The sequence below is a fragment of the Corvus kubaryi genome, unplaced genomic scaffold, assembly GCF_017639235.1.
Source record: "Corvus kubaryi isolate FWS band 111438036 unplaced genomic scaffold, C.kubaryi_AGA036_p1.0 37397, whole genome shotgun sequence".
Lineage (NCBI taxonomy): Eukaryota > Metazoa > Chordata > Aves > Passeriformes > Corvidae > Corvus > Corvus kubaryi.
The window spans coordinates 6,128,555-6,149,621 of NW_024581136.1; the positions used below are offsets into that span (position 1 = coordinate 6,128,555).

The 21,067-nt window shown below is 36.1% G+C and overlaps 1 protein-coding gene across 3 annotated transcripts in view; it reads right to left on the reverse strand.

Moving 5' to 3' along the window:
* The window catches only part of DNER (delta/notch like EGF repeat containing), a 114,921-nt gene that overhangs the window by 22,815 nt on the left and 71,039 nt on the right, over nt 1–21,067 (reverse strand). For all 3 annotated transcript variants that reach the window (XM_042042198.1, XM_042042196.1, XM_042042197.1), the window contains exons 5-8: nt 18,097–18,242; nt 12,034–12,187; nt 9,203–9,316; nt 418–642 (exon numbers count right to left, since the gene is read on the reverse strand). In XM_042042198.1, coding sequence (XP_041898132.1) covers nt 418–642; nt 9,203–9,316; nt 12,034–12,187; nt 18,097–18,242 — 639 coding nt within the window. The remainder of the gene's footprint in view (nt 1–417; nt 643–9,202; nt 9,317–12,033; nt 12,188–18,096; nt 18,243–21,067) is intronic.

The following is a 21,067-nucleotide window of genomic DNA, read 5'->3' on the forward strand; positions in this document are numbered from 1 at the left end:
CTAAAACCCTTTGGAGCAATCAATATTTTTCCTTCTCTACCTCTGTTCAGCCACCTTGTCTGTTTTCCTCCCTTCCTAATGATCAGTGTTACATTTCCCACTCTCTCTACCAAATTTTGTAATTCCAACAGTGCTGATGCCTTGCCTTAAAAAGATTTATCCTGCAGACTACAGTTTTGCAATACAGCTGTAGAGTTCTGTCAACCCATATGGATCTCAGTGGGTATTTCAGTGCTCATTCCGCAATTTTTGGTTTTCCAAGTGCAATGTGTAGATTCCTATCATTACTCTAAACAGATAGAACATCTGCTCAACGTGTATTATAGACTGAAAAGAAGGGAAGGAAGTCATTTTAAGCTATATATGGAACCTACACATAAAAAAATATTTACAGAGCATGTAACAGTTGGTACAAACCAGGGACACAGAGGCATCTGTAGCTGGTTCCAACGCTGCGACAAATGCCATGTGCACACGGATTCAGAGCACAGAAATCAATCAGCTGAGCACATGTAGGTCCTGTAAATCCAGGACTACAGCTGCAGGAGAAGGCAAGTCTGTCTGTGTAACAGGTTCCATTGTTCTGGCAGGGAGATGACGCACAAGGGTCTATTTTGTCCTCACAAGTGGTTCCTAAAAACCCTAAAAGAAATAAATGGATTTGATAAGTAAGCATTCTGATATGCATACAATTTTAATAACTAAAGCACGTTAAAAGATCTATATTCCTTTCTTTTCTAATTCCATGAATATTATAAAAATACAGACCTCTTATATAATAAACTCTAATTTTGCCCATTAACATTCTGTGAAAAGAGATGCTTTAGCTAAAATCATACTATAAATTATTAAGGCAGTGAATTGCAAAAATAGTTGATGAAACTCGTAGTGTTTATCTGCTTTCTGAGTGAATCTGTCTTGAAAAGCAGAAGAGATTTTCTAAAGATCAGGAGCTGGCTAGCCTAGAAAAAAAGAAAAAAGCCAAAACTGACCTATTTTTCCTAACTGTTAACGTGTATGTTAAGTGTAACAACCTCTTAAACAGAACATGAGTTTATTGAGTTTCAATAATTTAAAGAATATCTTTTACAAGAACAGATTTCTCATTAGCAGGAGAGACAATGATTTATTGAAGCAACACCATGCCAAAAATAGACATAATGAAAAGGATATTCTTGCAAGGGAACTTCTAATCAGATGTAGGAGAGAATAATGTTCTAACAAATTGCAGTAAGTAACTACAGCTTGTATCTATACATACACATACATCATGTATGTAGTAACACAATGCATGGTTATTGTATCCTAAAGCAAGTCAGAAAAGCATATTCCAATTCTTGAACCCTTCCAACTAAAAGAGCAAACTGTCCTTTCCATTCAATTATATATATATTTTTAATAAGTATTTGGTCCATTTGTACAGACCATCACTCTTCAGGCTTAAAATTCCCTGGAATATCTTAACATTGTAAAAAAGCTCTTAACATTACAGTAGAATATTAAACAAAAGTGAGTAACCCACACAGAGCATACTACAGAGTTCTAGTCACAGAATTAGCAAAACTTATATTAATGGAACTAAGAAAAGCTGGGGAGGTCACAATTGCTCTGTGAGTTCCAGACAAAGTAGGATTTTTTGGTCACAATTGGCAGCAGGATTTTAGGGGCATCTTCAAAATATTAGGTGCTGGACAAATGACTTTCAATGTCACATTTCCATTAGATGTCCATAAGTCTTACATCAGAGGTATGGAATGAAAACATGGAAAAAACAATCCAGTTTACTTAAAAAAAAAAAAAAAAAGTAACTAGAAAGAAGAAAAGAAATAACCTACAGATTGGACTTTTAAGTTCTGTCATACAAACTCTGCAACAGACCAGGAGATAAAATCAGCTCTGGCAGGGCACAGACGAAGAACAGGCAAGAACCTTCTGTCCTCTCCATTTTGCTATCCTATGGCTCCAGCTGCTTCATGGGCTTTGTCAGGACCACTTGCTCACCAAAATTGAACAGAGAGAGCCTAAAAACAAACACTGTGGAATCCTATACTAGAGGTCCCTCCTGTAGATGATAACTAACCATCAGAAACTGCAAAGAACAGAAACCCCAAAATCAAGAATGTAATTCCAGCAATGGTTCACTGACAAATTAAAAAAGCCTGTACTAACAAAATCTTGGTCAGATTCAAAAGAATCTGCAAGGACTTTTAACTATTACCAGAAGGAGTAAAGAAGGATCAAGCAATGAGTCCAGTGAAATCTCTCAAGTAACTCTGAAATCAGATTAAAAAGGATCAAGGAGATCTGAGGTCACACAATGACACTAATGCTGCTTCATTACAACCTTTGCAATAATCTGCCCTCCAAAGAGGAGGTTACTGGCAGGTGGCTAATGTTTCAAGTGACAAAGCACTTCAAGAACATATGCAGGTTTAAAATACACCAAAACATGTTGCCCTTGTGCTATCTTTGACTGCACTGTGAAATGTGTTTAGGTGATTCTGGAAGTTCAAATCTCAAGCATGAGTCAAATATCTGAGAATACTCCAAGTAGAAAATACAGAAATCTATTATTCTGGCATTTCTGAATGTACATTTAAATCTATATCAGTATAATTGTTGAAAACAAATAATGCAAGTAATAACCTTAAAAATCAAATTCAGAGGTGTATTGGCTGAAAACAGAATCAAATTCTGGAGAAAAAAAAATCAGAACTGTTTATCTGCAGACAAATATCCTCTGAACTGCTCTTCAACAGAGCTAACATAGACCCAACCCTGCATCTATGTCATTGCTGGTATAAAAGGGACATGACAGAAATGCAAAGACTACTGGTAATTTGAAAAATCTGAATACAAAATTTACCAAGGAATGACACAGAATGTAAAGGGGAAAGGCAATAGTAGGAAATATTTATATTGGTAAAAAAACACCATACAATGTTTGTGCTTACGTGAATCAGGCCATTTGGCCAGTTGTCACGAAGAGTAGCAATGTTAAGTTAGGTGATATGCTTTATAAATTGCTACAGACCTCCAGGGCAGTGACAGAAACTAGATCAGAAATATGTTTTCAGAGACAGAAAAGCTCTGGATAAAAGCCAGATTTCTCACCATGGTGGGATTTTAGTTACTTGGCTACTGAAAGCAAAAGAGCCATGTGCAAGTCAAGGAAGTTAAACATTTTCTGAAGACACCGCTTAAGTGCCTTTTGTACATCCTGTACAACAACTAATTTGTCTGAATGTTACATGAGACCCAATTCCAAGAATTACAAGTATGTGAAAAATTAAGTTGTGAATTTCTAGGGTTCAGGATTACAAAACCTTTAACTTTAAAATACAGGAATAAGTACTAAAAGAAACACAAGCAATTTATTATTTTCCCTATAGAAATTTGTCTTGTGAGGAAGTATTTCATCAGAATTCTGTCAGGAGAAAATGTTACTAATCAGAAGGATCAAGAAATCATTAAAATGCTGTAAGATTTTGATTGAAACTCACCCTAGCTAAGTCTTTATGGATAAAGATGAATAGAGGCTAAACCCATTCAAGCACTAAGGAGAAGTCTATTTAAAATAAGAGCAATTTGGGAAGGTGCCAGGTAAAAATGCTGCACTAGTGGGAAGTACCAGAAACTAAACAGCCATGAAAAACTTTAATTAACAACAAAATGTTCTTCAGGTAAATTAAACTCTCTTATGGTAATATGAAGAATTCTGCATTCTGATCACCAGTAACCTTGGGAAATCATCCCTATGCAACAGCTGTGTGACCCAGTTTCCTGGAGTCAAGATCGTAAATAGGTTTATTCTATGTAAACCTAAAGAAGTCAGAATGACATCTGCAAGATATACTAGAGAAAAAGGCTTTTACATGAACAACAAAGGAGAGGAAAGAGTGAAAACCTTGAAACTTAAACTATTCTAAATCTCGGCAAGTAACTTCTGTTCTCCCAGTCAATTAAGATTCATGGTGACAATGTGCGTTTTCTAGCTGCGATTGCAAATCAACACATGAATCACAACTTAGCATCTTCTATAGCTGTCAAACTCTATTTTCTAACCACAGAAATCATAATATGAGCATTCATAAATGTATTGCTTTCCAGTATTTTTAGAAATACCTGCAGATATGTTAGGACACTTTTGCTCAGTGTGTTGCCAGCAGTAATTACCTGTAGCTACTCAAATCAAACTGTCAACAGTAAAATAAAATCAATCCTAAAATGTGAATTTCAAGTAATCTATATGTTAAACTCTTTATCATAGCACTGTTTTCTCTCTGTCTTCTGTTCTAGAGGATGGCTATGACATCCATTATTGCTGATGACCATTTTTCAAAAATATATTAACCCGAATTAAAATATTTCTGCCCCTTCTGACCAAGCTGGCGACGTCCACACAGAGCTAGTATGAACAGGACGAGAACCCAAGCCAGTTTTATGGGGTTGGCCAGCTGAATGCAGGCTATTTTTATCAAAGATTAATTTTTTCCTATAACACTGAAGGCAGTTCATCTGCACTTATCATCAGGACATTAAACTTGCATGGAAGAGAACCTCAGAAACATCTTGAAACAGAAGTTTATTTCTTTATTAGAACTGATCTGCACTTTGCTCATTATTATCTGGCTTTGTTCTAAACCATAGTCCACAACTAAATTATTTTATCTTACAAGCAAAATGAACAAAGGGTCTCCAAATCTTTAAAATATGTAAAACAAATATATACACAAGTACCAAGTCTTTCATTTTATCTAATTTTAAAAAATTTGTGTCTGGAAGGAACACATTTCCTCACCACACAATCAGGCAATTTCCATACTGTTGGGTTTTTTTATTTTGACTTTTAACAAAGATTTCTGTGAATGTGATAACTATGTAAGTAAGGATAACTAGCTTCAACATGTCTGAACTTATGTTTATTTATTTAATAATATCTGTTTATTAATTTAATGTAACAACATTTATTTATTCCAACCAGGATTTTTTAATGTTTCCAATTATTATTTGTATATTTAGTTCCACTTCAGGGTATTTTGGAAATACACATAACTTCTCAGAAGCGTAAAGAAAATGGAGTAACCAAATTTGTAAACTGATGAGCACTTCCCCAGTCAGCTCAAATAAAATGTATTCATGCTACTGTCAATACAATAGTCTGTTATACACTACAATAAGTGGAAGAAAATGAGAGGAGATATTTAAAAGTGATAAGGATGGAATAATTCTGAATAGAAATGTCAAATATTCATTTTAGAGTTCACATGTTTACTATGTATAGGGTTTTAGAATGTCTAGAAGTTTCTCTGCACAATCATTTGAAGGTAATATTTAGTAAATGTATGTTTATTGACATAAAATTAATAAAACAGTCGACAATACCCTACCCCATTGTAAGCAAGTACAAGATCCAAACATTGTTTTCACAATAACAATGTCAAAATCTTAAACAAATTCTTTGGTCTTTAGTATTGCTTAAGCTTCTTCACTACAAATTCAAGTATAAAATCCAATTTTCTCTTTAGTACAGGTGATTCAACAACTTCAGATAAGAGTTTATTTTCTGACATATTCTGGATATTAAAAACTACAGTGCATCCCACAGAAAACGGAATCTGTAAGCATAATGAAATTTTCTTTACTGAAGGACTCTTAAGACAGTAGAATTTTCTAAAGAATCATCATGAATTGTTCACATCTGAAATAGGCTGCTTTTTCAGTGCCTCAGATCTGGCCTTCTGTCAGCTATCACATGCTTTTTCATGAACCAGAGATCTCATTTATAAAAGAAATGCACAATCTCAAGATCATTCATATTGTTTCCATCTCATTCCTTTATCTGCCATCTTTTTCTTTTCCCTTTGTGATACTTGCCATATTTTCTTATCCTTTTCTGCAAGCCATATTATATCTGCAGTCTGTAGTTCCTACACAAACATAGCTCTTTGGCTACCTTTTCCCACTGTGCTGAATTAGCACTACAGAAAGAAAAGCTTTTTCTCAACAAGCGATTACTATTAAGCACAGCAGAATAGCAGAGACCTCACTTAAATTAGAAAATTGGGGGTTGGTAGGCAAATTTGCAAGTTACTGCATCTGCAATTTTCAATTAACTACTCTTTGTTGCATTTACAAAAATTACTGAATCTCTTCAAAACCCAAACAAAAGCTCTAAAATTATGCCTCTGTGAGAGGCTAACACCTCAAAAGATACAAGAATGATCAAGGGACAGTCATCAGTAAACTCAGACAATACATTTTGTTAAATTGACTCTTTCTTTCCTTCCATGAAATATCTGAATTCTTCAGCTCGTTGGCATTAGACCTTCCAGAACAAAATGAAAAAGCAACACCATATTACTTAACATGGCCCTGAGGCTACTCCAGAGCAGTAGACGGGCCCCTGCAGACAGGCAGTGCCACTTCTGTGCCAACACTCACCCTCATCACGGGAACAGCCCAGTTGTGTAACTTCATGGGAAACACTCACTCTGTGAACCACCAGCAACTATTAGAGAGAAACTTTGAGATTGCTCTTGAGTTATCACAGGCCGACACAAGAAGAGCAACCATGCACACAACGTGTCATTTATTCCTGTGAACCTAAGGATGATCTTCTCAGGTCCAAGGAACTAATATAAAACTACTCTTTATAAGATAAATAATCCTCACCAGTCCAGAAAGTGATTTCTGAAACATTCTATCCTCTCCAAAGGCTTTCTCTACATTGGAAATAATGCAGGTCAATGTACAACACCTGATTTTAACAGGAGTTACAAGTGTATTTCAGTAAAACTCTTTTTCCTTTGTTGCCCTAGCCCTTTTTAAAACATCTATACCATGTGAGCATGTCAGACACATAAATGAGCAAGCAGAGTAACAGCTTTTCCCCCAATTCCATCTTTGCTCTACAACATAGCTGTTCTTGGAAACATGGAAATAATACTGGAGACTAGAACTGGTTACTCTGTACAGAAAGTTTCAAAAAAATGACCCAAAAAGCATGTTTGCTCATCAACAAGGCCTAGGAGCAGAAAGGTTCTTCTTGAAGTCACTAAAAAACTGCTTTTGTTTTTCTTTCCTATGGAAGGGTCAAAAATCACATTGTGTCTTTAAGGCAAGTCCAGAAACCATAGAAAAACCTCAAGACTCCAAGCAGAAAAGGGGCACAAGCTTGTGACACATAATAAAAAAAGAAGTGCCAACAAACAAAAAGACCAGAATACTAAGAAAATGATACCAATGTGCCAAGAAGGAAAAAAGCAACGCATACAGCCTAAACACTATGATAGTACAATAACAGTGCCAAAATAAGCCCACTTAAAGCAGGGCACAAAACAGAAACAATTGGAAAATTATCAAACACAAATATAGATCAATGGAAAAGAAAGGAGCAGAAGGTAAATATTCAAGGAACAAAGCAGGCAACAAGACTGAGGAATCAAGTAGCTTAACACAGAGATATCCAAACATGAGCAAACAGAGAAGGGGCACCAGTGACTTGTTTCTCCTGCAGCACAAAGCTGCTGCTGGTGGAAATTCCGCACACCCAGCAGTGGCACAGCAGGAACCTCTCCATCAGTCTCCTTGGGGAGAGGGCTCCCGAGGGAGGTGGAGGGGAGGTTTCCCTCTCCTGTGGTCCCCACAGCACAGGGGCACAGCGTGGGGCCCTGGCACAGGCAGCAGGTGCATTTGCAGGAGCGGCACTGCTGCTGGCAGCCGCACCAGGGCCATGGGCCAGGCCAAGCTGGCAGCCAGCCCCGCTCCCCTCACAGCTAATTGCCACTGGCACGGGATCCTCGAGCCGGAGAGCAGCCACAGCCTCGCACAGCGCCCAAGGCAGGGTGGCATTAGCAGGGCACTGAGAGCCGCTACTGGCACCACAGCACAGCCACAGTGCCTGGCACAGCCCAGCAGAGCCCTCCAGAGACCTCAGCCTACCAGTGACCCTGTCCTGTGGGCAGCATCACCAGGGCGGCAGGAGAGAAGCTGAGGTATGATCAGCATATTCGTTAACAGGTAATCAGGAGAGGGCAATTAATGAGCCACACACAGAAACAAATATGGCAGATATAAAACAACCAAATATCCCAGCAGCTGCTTTTCCCAACATTACTGGAAAGATAATTTCCTGCGCAGCATCCTTAAAGATTCTTGAACAGATTTCCTAAGAAAATCACAAGTAAATTACTGACCAATTCTAACATCTTGTATTTTTCTCCTGAATTTCACTATTATTTATAAGGGGAAAAATTTACAAAATCTTTCACATGCAGGATCTGCTCGGTTGTCAATATGTCAGTGTCTGTGTTTCAACACAGCAGTTAAGTGTTAAAGCATAGCACTCTCGAAAAGCAAGGAATCAGCCTGAAGAAACTACAAATAATCTTCATTATTAAGCAAGTAGATATTACCAGAGCAGTTATCAAAGACTTGCAACCTTAGAGCCAGCATTAAGGTGATGGTAGAACAAAACCAATATCCACAGATCAAGGAAGGACAGAAGTATAATTAGCTCAAAGTTCTAAATAACTAATAGGAGGCTTCATAATTGAAAGCTTCCACTCATGATAATTTTTTCATGCACAATTTAGGGATCTGTCATTGCAGTCAGCACAGTGTTATGAAAGCACACTCTGGCATTGAGGTGTCCTTGTTTCACATTTACAAGGTTTACCAGTGAGAATCAGTGAGAAGCTTTCATGTCAAGAAAGGAGTATGTCCAAATGTAAAGGAGAATTAATTAAAACTTTGGGGGATTGAAATAATTCCTTTAGTTATTACTTTTACACACATTTTAGCCAACCAGCCCATATGCAGAAATGCGCAAATACTACAAGGGAGGCATCTTTTTCTCAAACATTTAGCAGACAACATAAAAATCAGATCACACCCTAAGTCTCCTCAAATTCACCTTTCTCATCTGTGCTGGAGCCTCATTTCTACTGCAGGATGAAAGAACATTTCTGCACCACATATACAGTGAAACACTCAACTCCTACAACACTTCATATCCTATTGCTGATTATACCAAGATTTCTCATCTGGTTTTCTTTTCTGCTTACAATTACAAGCTAAGACACAGTTTAAAAAACATTTAAATACATATCTAAACGTCAATATAACTGAAAATTGAGACTAAGTACACCCCACAAAACAGCACTTTGTATGAGGTACTAGACAGGTGTTTGCTGTTTACCTTCTGGGCACTGACAGCTGAATCCCTGGATGTGGGATGAGCAGGTACCTCCATTCTGGCATGGCTGCTGGATGCAATGATCAATCTCTGACTGGCACAGCTCTCCAGTGTAACCTACAAAACAGCTCACAATATTCAGAAGATGGAACAAAAACGAGGGTTTATCACCAAATGTATTGCTCAGCCATCCAAATAGTACCATTACTTTTCTTGAATAAAATTAACCAATATAAGCAATAGAATCCAGGATAGTCTTTTAATTTCTTATAAAATGAGATTTCTAATTAAAACATATACTTCACTGGAGAAACATTAAAAAACAGCAGAATCCTAGAGACTATAGCAATTGTATTTTACCAACAGCAATATTCTGACATCACTAGTGAATTGGTGATAGGTGCTGGGTCCTCATCAGTACCCATATAACCAAAAAAATAAACTCATTTTGGAATAGTTTTCAAATGCAACTTGAATCTCAAGTCGATAATCTTTAACAAGGCTTTAAACAGAACATGACACTAATGAATTATTTGTGCATATGCTAAATGACTGTCATTTGCTCCTACTTCTGGGCTTCAAAAAGGGTGTTTATTTTAAGTGGGAGCTGTGAAGAACTGCTCAGCACAGTTGCAAACTCTTCCAAATAAGCTTCTATAAGTTCACAAGCTACAGATTGTGTGTACTGTACCATTTGACCATAAGTTTGCTTTGTTCCATATGTCTGATGTCTGTAACACATCCCCAAAAAATGAACAAACTTAACATACAATCTAAATTATTCTACACTCCGTACTTAAATTTCTTAACAAATACCACACATTCCCCTTTTCAAATTTTTATTTACCTTCAAGAAAATATCTTGGACGCATGACCAAAGAAAAAACTACATGCTACACAGACACATCTTATCTTTTTACAAGGAACCCTAAAAAAAATTATAAATATCTTCCATAATGAGCATGTTTAACTGAAGAGCTGGTGTTAAAGACTAGTAAGCTATGACCAGATGAATACTGCTATGAACAGGTATAAATGACAAAGACCCCAAGGTGAGACAGAGGACTCTGATGCAGAGGAGAAAAAGCAAAAAGAAGGGGAAAAAAAAACCCAAATCAAACAAGGGGGGGGGGGGGGAGGGAGGGGGCAGGGGGAACCCCCATGGTTTTATTAAATAATTATTTTTAATGCAATCAAAATTTAAATTTGCATGTCTTTTGGGCAGAGTAATACCCATACCTATTTAAATTTATGATGTCACCATAAAATGGCTGTCAACACAGATTGTTAGAGTTGCTACAGCACTACTACAGAAAAGCATCTATAAGGCTTTCTGTGTAACTTCCACTTTTATATGCTAAGGAGAGCTAAATTATAAAACTATTCTCTGCAATGCAAAACCTGGAAAAAGAAACTGCTGTATATTGTAAAATGATTCTATGAAATCAGCTAAACTGGAGGGAAAAAATGAGGTTTAAAGCCAGAAATGGGGTCTCATATGGCAGGTCCTCTTGACTGTGTTGAAGCACTTGGAGGGAGGGATGTCAGCTTCACTCCGGAAAACTAGTGATTTTCTGTAATTCTAACTGGTCTCAAATTCACACAAATTGTACAAAACCAACAATGAAGTATTAGAGAAGACTGCATCCACTGACTTCTTTCATCTATAGGCTTCACAGCTTTTCTAGTTCTCACCTTCAGCTGATTATTTTTATGAACTGTAACACAGTATTGAATATGGCTAACTCATTTAAACATTCTTCCATCTTTGAACTGTTACCAAGCTTGTGAAGGTTCAAAACTACCCTGGAATTCAACACGTATCCAGAAGAATGTGGCATGAAGACAGAAATGATTGTGCTACTCTGAATCTTGCTACAAGAATTGGACTTCCTGCAATTGTCATTACAGCTTTCAGGAAAACTCATCAGAGATAGTATCTTATGACAGATTTATAAAAATAAGTATGTCCTATCTTATTACCACCTACAGTGCATGTTTTCTCAATCTGAAAGAGAATATGATTCAGGAATAGCATCCCAAATATGTTGCAGGAACTAGAAATGCAGAGGTACTAAACAATCACCATAGAAGGGGGGGGGGAAAGCAGTTTCTTGGTGAGATACACATTAAGCATCATTACACCTCTGCACTTTGTGCTGATATTTAACTTCATAACACTTTCTTCTATCAGAATTTGGGAAACATGATCATATTCATATACAAATGTTTCTGAAACTTGCATATGGAGACATATGAGATAATTAAACTCTTATCTACAATTTTCTTTAATATTTTTCATATTAAATGAATATTTTTTAGAAATTAAATGAAAACAGTTAGTTTTCCTGACTGGTTTTTAGTGTGTGGACACAAATTTTGGAGGATAAAATAATTATGGGTAGAAACACAAACCACTGAAGGTTAACAATGATTGAGCCATTTGAACAACATTAGACATTTGGTATTTAAAAAAATTATGAATTATTTTAAAAAAACCAAAAAGCTAAACCTAAGCTTATGTGTGGTGGTCACAGAACACATCTGAAAAAAAAAACTGATAAAGAAAAAGCTGATGTAAACTAAATTTTACTCCTGTGTTTTTAGTAAGTAAAGTTCCATTAGTTATGATTAATTCCCTCATGAGGTTAAGGTTCAGATGTGTGCTTTCAATGGCATTTTTCACTGATGAAGAACCATCCACTGCCCTCGTGCTGTTGTTGCATTTTCTGTCTGTTCTAGTATCTGAAGTTGCACAGTTCACTGCTCGGCAAAAAGATATGCATCAAATGTCAAGCAAAGATGCATTATTCAAGGCGTATTTCAAAACCTACCAGGCAGGCAGCTGCAGGTGAAATTGCTTCTGTCGTGTTTCTGTGCTACATCAGTGCAGGTTGCGTTGTTCTGGCAAGGGTGGCTCTGACAGGCATCAAATTCTTCACACAGGGAACCCTTATATGCATCTTCACACTCACAAAAAAATGTTGCCTAAAAAGAAACAAGATATGTACTTCACAATTAATTTTCAAAGATGATGCTTTCATTTAACACACTAATCAAAAAAGATGGTTCAGTTTTCCTGTTCATAACAGCAGTAGTTGCCATCACATCAATACATCAACCAAACAAAGTTACTCTTTGAAATACTAAACCCGCACCAATTCTTCAGCTCAAATTTTTAATGATGTTGGGTCATTTCATCTCAACAAGGAGGCTGGGATCAGATCCATAATATCAAAATCATTATGAATTTTTCTTCCATTCCAGAAATTAGATTTATAGGCAGAAATAACTGTCAGAATCAGTAATGTGCGGATTTACTGCAACAAAATCCTCCCACAAATATGCATGCTTTACATGACGGGCTCCCAGAGGCTCACTTCAGTGGTGCTCCAGCAGTAACACCCTCTTTCAATTCTGTTAAAATATGTCTTCTTCTGAATGTATTCACTACCTTTTCCAAGGTTGGAAATGCTTAATAAAAATCAAGACCAGTACACCTGTTAAAGGTTTAAAGTACCTACAGGAGGCATGATATGGCACATTTTAGTTGGAAATAAAATAATTAAAATCAGATTTAAAAAATCTTTAGGTCACCAAGATTGTCAAGGAAATCTCCAAGAAAAGAAGCAAGGAAAGCTCTCTCATCTGTAGTATGCACTTAGCTTACATCAGAATCTTTGTTCATTAAACACTAGATGGCAACATCACTCACTCTCATCTGTTTGAAAGCTGTATCTTTAGTGCTGGAACGCAGCTGTCCCATGCACAAACACTGGAATGCAAAGTGCAGAACACTCATGGAACTAGAAACAAAGAGATGGGGGCTTCTATTTTTACTTGGTTTTGCTTTGTATGAATAAACAGCTGTGACTTAAGTAGAAAATAATCATCTTCACATAAATAAAAAACTTCATTCAGTAAACTCCAGATTTCACTCTTCCTTACAAATATCACACTGGTAGAGTTATACAAGAATAAATATGATACATCTTCAAAACTCAAAATTATGAGTATGTTATTTATCAGGAGTGCCAGAAGCCCTTCTTAAGTGTACAGTCTACACATGTTCTGGAATTTACCCAAGCCTCTTCACAAAAGAGCTCTGAGTGTCTCACACATCACCAGTGACAGGTTTCCAAACAAGGCTGTAGTTCAACAGAAAGGAAAGACAGGCAAGCAAAATAGAGTCAAAATTACTATACTTGCATAGCACAGTAACTATCTTTAAAGATAATTCACGAGCTGTCTACAGAGACACAAGCAGCATGGCTCTGCCTGTACTAAAAGCTCATCATTACAAAGTAGGTATTAATACATTTAAACAATGCAACAATCAGTCATTGCTTCAACAATAATGATGAAATAGGAAGTTAAAAAAAACCCAGATAATATATCTAAGAGTTTGATATAGGGATCAATTTACCATAAAGAGTAGTTAACAAAATGGGTTTTGAAAGCTGCAAAAGAAAGGCATTGTACCACTTCAACCCGAAATGTCTAATGACAGGTAACAGTTCTGAGATGCTGACAAGTTTTTCATATTCTTACCCATATTCCATAACCATGTTCCATGGAGAAGGTTAGGTTATCATCACTTACCCCAATTGATACTATTTTTTTTTCCTGAATAGATAACATGTACTAGTATATTTGAGGAAAACTGAGTCAAGAAGCAGCTCCACACCACCACAATGCTAGAATTAATGTCACTTAGAACTCCAAAATGATCTACTACCAATCAAGAGATCATCTGTGTATTTTACTTAAGTGCAAATCTATCTTATGATTTTGGGTGGCAATAAAATAAATTTTTAAATAATTTGCTATTATCCAACCTATACCATATTATAAATACAGTTGGAATATACTTTTTGCCATTCTAATTAAGCAGAGTAATAAATGCTTTTTTTTACTATAGCAAAGGAGCTGTTAAGATGACCAGAACAAAACTAGAGGCTACTCTCTCTTACTGAGAAAGACTTTCAGTATTTAGTACAACTCGCAGTGAGTTGCTACAATATTTAAGCAAAATGTTGTATGATAATTACACACTTCGGAGCATACTTACTTAGGAAAACAAGTCCATATGCAGGACAGCATACCTTCAGGTATACATGAGGGTTTTTATAACCTGCCTTTTTATAGATTATTATCAAATGGATCTATTCCAAAGCTTCCAGCCCACATAGAAGACATGGAAAACATTGCTATACAATTCAATATATTATTTCTCAGTGCAGGCAGAGGCCAGATATTTTTGTGTAAATCTCATGGGTTCTAAATCTAGGAATAAAAATTCATATTTACACAGTCAGCTCATCCATATTTTACATTGGAGAGCCAAAGTTATGGAACAGAGCAATCTGTGAGGGAAACAACCCCTTACGTAAGCAAAATTGTGGCACTCACAATCAATGGACGGCCCAAGTTCACTTCAAAATCTTACATGAAATCAGAAATTCACACCAGACAAATCTCTCCCCTTTGGGTTAACAGCAAAACTTTTCCATCAGCTGCTAACTCTTTTGAGGACAACTCATCCTGGTGTAAAGCTCAGCACATGAATGTGAGAGTGGTATTTATATTGTGATGATGCCAAGACCAGTGTTATACTTCTGACACATTCCTGCTTCCCTTGTGGACAAGTGGCAAGCATGGCAGCAAAACAGGTACGAAGTTCATACAAAGGAAGGAAAAGGCATCACCTGGGCTCAGCATCACCTTGCTTCACAGAACTTTGCTCAAAGTGATGAATTTTATGTTTCTTTCAAAAGCAACAAGAACTGAAAACAAAACTTAGCATTATTTGCTTTTCATAACCACACTCTATAAAAAGCATCTAGCTGAATAGAATTCAAGTTATATACTAGCAAGGAATGAGTAAAACTGGCCAAGATTCCCAGGTTAAACCAGAATTCATTTTTTTATAGTTACATGCACTCTGTACATAACAGTATGCCCCTGTGCTTCTATCACTGCAGATTGTTAATTACATTTAAATTTCCCATTAAGCAGATGTGTTCCTACATTCTTTTACATTCTACTAGATTTGAAATAAAACTATGAAGTACATAAAACCCCAATGACAACCATTAATCTTCTTGGCTCCGGAAGCAATGACTACAGCCAGCAGAGCTCTGAGCTTGCTCATGGCATTAGGCCTTTTATTCATTCTTCTAAGAAGTTGCATCCTGCAAGACTAGATTGTGCAAAACAGAATGAATTATGGATAAAAACAAACAGCAAATCACAAAGGGCACGTTTTAAATTTAAAGAAAATTAAAGTTTATGTTCTGCAAAAAGTGTGTCATGGGAAACAGACTCAATGGTTATCTGGTCAATTATGCAATTTTGGCAGCTGCTTGCTCCATCGTTAGGGAAATCATCAAGATATTTTAGGGCACATCTCACATAATTTGAGTTAAACAATGGCAAAAACATTCTACTTAATGAAATATGCACCTTCTATTTTTATCTTGTGCTGAGCATGTAGCAGTTTCCTGTCTAGAGTTCTCTGATGCACCTAATAGGCTAAAGGGCAAGGAAAGCTCACGGATTTAAAAACACAGTACAGACAAAAAGACAACTTGGAATTTTGATTCCCCCTGGAGTAGGAGGCTGGATATAAATTACCCACATTTTGGTTGCTGTATTTGATGTTCTAGCAAGCTGCCCCAGCCCAGCAGGCTATCTAGCACAGGCGTGATGGCATTTGAGAGGATCACTGGGAGCATTCCTCATTTGTTCCAAGTTCTAGAAAATTCAGGAGCAGTTTGCAACAGCAAAAATAGAAGTAATTGCGTTTCTGAAGTTTTTATTTGAAGATAGATAAATATATTTTATCATCATATATTTACATTAATTTTTATATATTATTTTATATTTAGAAATATTGAGAATCCTGCTAATTCCAGATCTCTGACTGCCATTAATTGATAGATACTCTTCAGAAGTGGATTTGGACATGGTTTCTGTGTCCCACAGCTTCAGCCATAGGGTCTTGGTCAACTACAGCCTAGTACATGTTACACCACAAGCACTGCCTTAATAAATTTTCCTGTTAATGGGTTCAGAGAAAGAACAGTGGAAAGATATGAACAGTCTTGAATTCTTCTATTCTCTTGCCAGGGAAAACAGCAGACTGCATGTGCACAAGGCGGGGCTCTTTCATCGTTAACTGTTCTAGTTTTAACATATAAAGCTTCCAATGTCAAGATTACAGGTGGGAACATACAGATACTGGTTTATCTTTTTTTTGAGTTAGATAATTGCTTCTCTTTCTTGCTTTGAAGGCAATCTGTCTGTCTTTTTTTAAAGAAAATTTTACTTTATTTGCCACATCTTAGAAGATAAATAACACATGGATAATTATTACAGGCCATATATACCTTTCCCTTAATACAGAAAAGCATTAATTCTTCTGCATAGATACAGAAAGCAATTTATTTTTATTTTGGAACTTGACATGCAACAAGAAATTACAGTCATAAAATTGGACAACATGAAAATACACAAAATAAGGCAATCTATCAAAAGCTTTATCTCTCCAATTGACAAAAACTGGAAAAAGACAATATTTGGATATGCTGTTATACATAGGAAATTTGAACATATTATTTATGTAAGTCAAATTCAAAATACTGAATTTATAAAATAAAAATTACAGCAAAGTAAAAAAATAAACTGGACTAGGAAACAGACCACCGTATCTGAATAATAATTTATTTGGATACTAGCCAGCTGGTATAGTAAAGTAGCATTAATTTCTAAATTCATCTTACAATAATTATCTTCCCACATTACCTCAAGCATTTTATAAAATTCATTTTTGAGAAATAAAACAGATAATTATTCCAGATGTTAGTACTGCCATGTATGTATAGATTACTGTGGCAATTTAATTATTGTTGTTACAATCCAAAACACCATTTTTCTTTTGAACATGCTTATTGAGAATTTAAATCAGAAAATGGTAGCAGATGAACTAAAAGTGAATTCACTCAATATGCCAAATTTTTTGTGTTCACAGCAGGCTCACAGCTGTTAATATTTACTCAACAGTTACTACTGCTTTTATCTCCCAAATGAATATTAATAAAACCAAAGATTAAATATGCATATTTGTGCTGTAAATGACTTTTAATCCATGAAATAAAAAATAACATGTATAGAAGCATCTAAAACCCAAAAGCCCAGTCTGGTTTTGTAAAAGCAGAATACAGACTGCGAATTTGACAGATTTGGTTCTTATTTTCTTATGTTGCTAGATCACACAAAATCCCCAGTGTGCAGTGGAATTGCCATTGTAATCCCTCAATGCAGTATTATGTAAAGGAGAAAGCTGTACAGGAAAACTTGCAACCGCTACCAAATCACTCCGTTCTGTTTCTCCTCATAATTATGGTCAGGTAATTCCATTGCACTGGTCAGTCTATTCTGAGTGAGAAATTATTAAGACATGGAGGAAGAAGTACCAGATTAAAGCACACCTAAAGCCTAAGACAAGGTTGAAAACTTAACAAATCTGAGCACATTGGTCTGGAGATTGGAGATCCCAAGTGCCCACGCTGTGGTCCTCTTTTAAAAAAACTTCCTTCTACGGTGACAGTAAGATGTAGTACAAATTCCCTTATACCTGATTTGAGCAATTGTTTTTATTGCCAGGGCAGGGTGTGAATATTTGCATCTTGTATCTGTTATTTTCTTACTTCAAGTGCTTGATTTGCAGGTATAGCAGATAGATACTGTTGTTATTTAGTAACATCTGTGAGCTTTCAAAGCCTGTTACACAGCTGCAAGGTATGCACACACCAAGGACCAAGTACAATTTGCCCTGTGTTTAAATTACCATGGAATTGCCACATTACAGGAATGTCTTGATAAGCTGACCTTACCTCATCTGGCTTGGTGATGCATTTCCCTTTCCCCGAGCATGGGAAGTTGTCTGAATGGCTTCCCACAGGCATGCAGGTACTCACTTTCACCACCACAGTCAAGCGTAGAGCCACAATGCACTTGGTAACTGAATCATTCAAAAAACCTTTAAAAAAAAAATATTCTTGCTATATGACAAAATAGGCTGGCACTGTTAATGCTCTGCAGCTAGACAAACAAAGGAAACTGATTTTAAATAAACTGTCAACCAAGAACAAAATTGCTCAGACTTAATACGCACTTCTCTGAATGCAATGCAAGTAAATACAAATTAAAATACAATTTGGAGACAAATGTCATTATATTGATTAACAAAAGGAAGACAGGATGGTGAAACAGATCTACTTCCAGAGCTCAAACCTACTAGCATTTTTTAGGCTTCAAAATTAAATGTTTTTGCCTGCTACCTTTTGAAAAGTTAAAAAATATATTTCTTTAATGACAAGGAACATTAAAATCAAATTTCGTGGAGAAATAAGTTTAAATGAATTCATAAAAGTTACTTTGGAGCTAAAAAGCACACAGATTCATTACACTGGTAAAAGATGAAGAATCCCTTTGGCTCTGTTTTTATTAAGTTTGCAAGAATATACTTATACCATTTGACAGCATTTCTTCGTGTATTTGCAATGCAAGTATTATTGAATGTCTGATCCGATCTCTCTATAAGGTGATACAGCAGGCAGAGATGAACTAAACATGGAAACAGGAACATTGGGCAAGGAAGAGGAAGATTTATGAATCTCTGGCTAGCAATTGCATGGAATGAAAAAAACTGTTGGTTGGTAGCTATTAAAACACACTGGAGCACAATAATATCACTATCACACATGTTCCTAACAGATTTATCTGAAAAATAAAAGAAGAACAGGAAAGACAAAATGGGGCACATTCACAGCCCATGACATACATTATAAAGTCAGAGTTCATGTCAAAATACACAGCCCCTGCTCCTGAACTTCACTTGTGCTTGTTGTTCCAGCACAGTGATAAGACTCCTGGACCACAGCCCTTCCACGTATGGCATCAATTAATTGTTTTGTTTTCTTTGGGGAGAATAAATGTGCACTGACACAAAAAAAGTGTGTTTGGTATAGTGTATATACTGCATGCACAATTTATGCATAAAAAACCATCAAAGATCCCCCTACAGACTGTCAAACTTTGACTTCACTATCCTTCATGTAGGTAGACTCCAAAGGGTCTAAGACTGTAGTACTGGAATGGAACAATGCAGGCACAGAACCATTCTATGATTCTCCTTTTCTTTAGAAAATACAAAGAAAATTTAAGCAAATTTAAGCAAAAATGGATGGGTTTTTTTTAAAACAAAGATCCTTAATTTTAAAAAGAACAACACTAAATAGATGCAGTGTATGATATCGAATGTTTTTTCTTAGATTTTCTACTTCAAATTGCAAAACCCATTTACAGCCTAAGCCTCTAAGCAGCTTCAAAGATGCATTCCAGCTTCTTGCATTATAGACTGCAGATAGCACAACATTTAGTCAAGAGAAAAAAAATAGTAGAACAAAATATTTTTAATGAACAGGAACAAACAAAAGTTTCATGAAACAGAACTTCAAGTAAATTCTCTTTCAGAACAGCTGCTAAGCATTACTTACATTTTGCATATGGAAGTGTGAAGAATGACTAATGCTACAAATTCCACAGAAACTCATATGGAATAATTCCATTGTTTGTTCTTAATTTTTAGATTTGCTGCATCCCTTCAGCTATTAGTTGCCTATGATCTCTAAACCCTACCTTCAATGAGGAAAATCTCATGTCCAATACAGACGTCATTGGCTTGAGTACAGCCTCTACAAGTTAGCTGGATATTCTAAAGGATCAGATTAAAAAAAAAAAAAAAAAAGTACTGGGTATAGTTCCAAATGTCTAATGGTCTGTTTTGGCTAGTGAAGATTATTGTAATCTGATGACCTCTTCAAAGCAAGCCAATTTATTCTGGCCTCAATACATACCCCATTTTTACCCATCTGTTCAAAGATGCAGCCAGAATTTTTCTTTAACAATTGAATGTGATTGTTACTGGCAGTCATGCAATTGTATGTGAATGCTTGGGAGAATGTAGTATTTAGAAAATGTCTTTGGGTTCACATTTCCTTGTCTCAAGCAGATTGTTACATATTCTTCAGGCCAGTTCCCTAAAGAAATATTAAATCAACCTTTTTTGTACTTGGAATCTTGTCACTATTTTGGTATCAAAAGCCCTTAGGCAAACTACTGAAAAAATCATTATTCTCTCTGGAATGCCACACATTTTCCTGCAATTTCTAATTATCTCACCTATCTTGTAAATACTAGAAAAATACTAACATGGGTATTTCTTTTCACTCTACAGAAGTTGCATACAATTTTCTGAGATCTCTAGGTTTTAAGGCTAAAAGAAGCTTGTCTGACCATCTAAATATAACACCCTGCTTAACTCAGGCCATAGCACTTCAATTAATTCCTTCCCCAATTCCCATAACAGCAACTGAACTAGAGTGAGTTTTAAGTTCTATTTTTAACTTCTAGATAGAAGAATAATTTCAGAACCATATTTACAGCTACCTTCATCTCAGGTCCGGAGAAAAATATTACAGCAATTTATACCAAAAGGTAATTTTGTTCAGTTCAACCTTGCTGGTTTTCTAAAGCCAGTTAAAACACAATGGCATCAAAGCATGTTTAGTTGCAGAATTCAGGGTTGAGTTATTTACAGTAATATTACAGAAACAATTCTCAAACCGAATGTATCATAATGTGATGAGAGTAGTCATTAGAATTGCAGAGGAGGAATTTTCAAGCGTTGTGCACACAATTGATTGTCTGCGAAATGCCTGCACCATTTCCTTGGCAGAATGCATGGTAAAATACACTACAGCTCATTCCACCCAGGTAGTTCCACACACTTACATCTGGGAG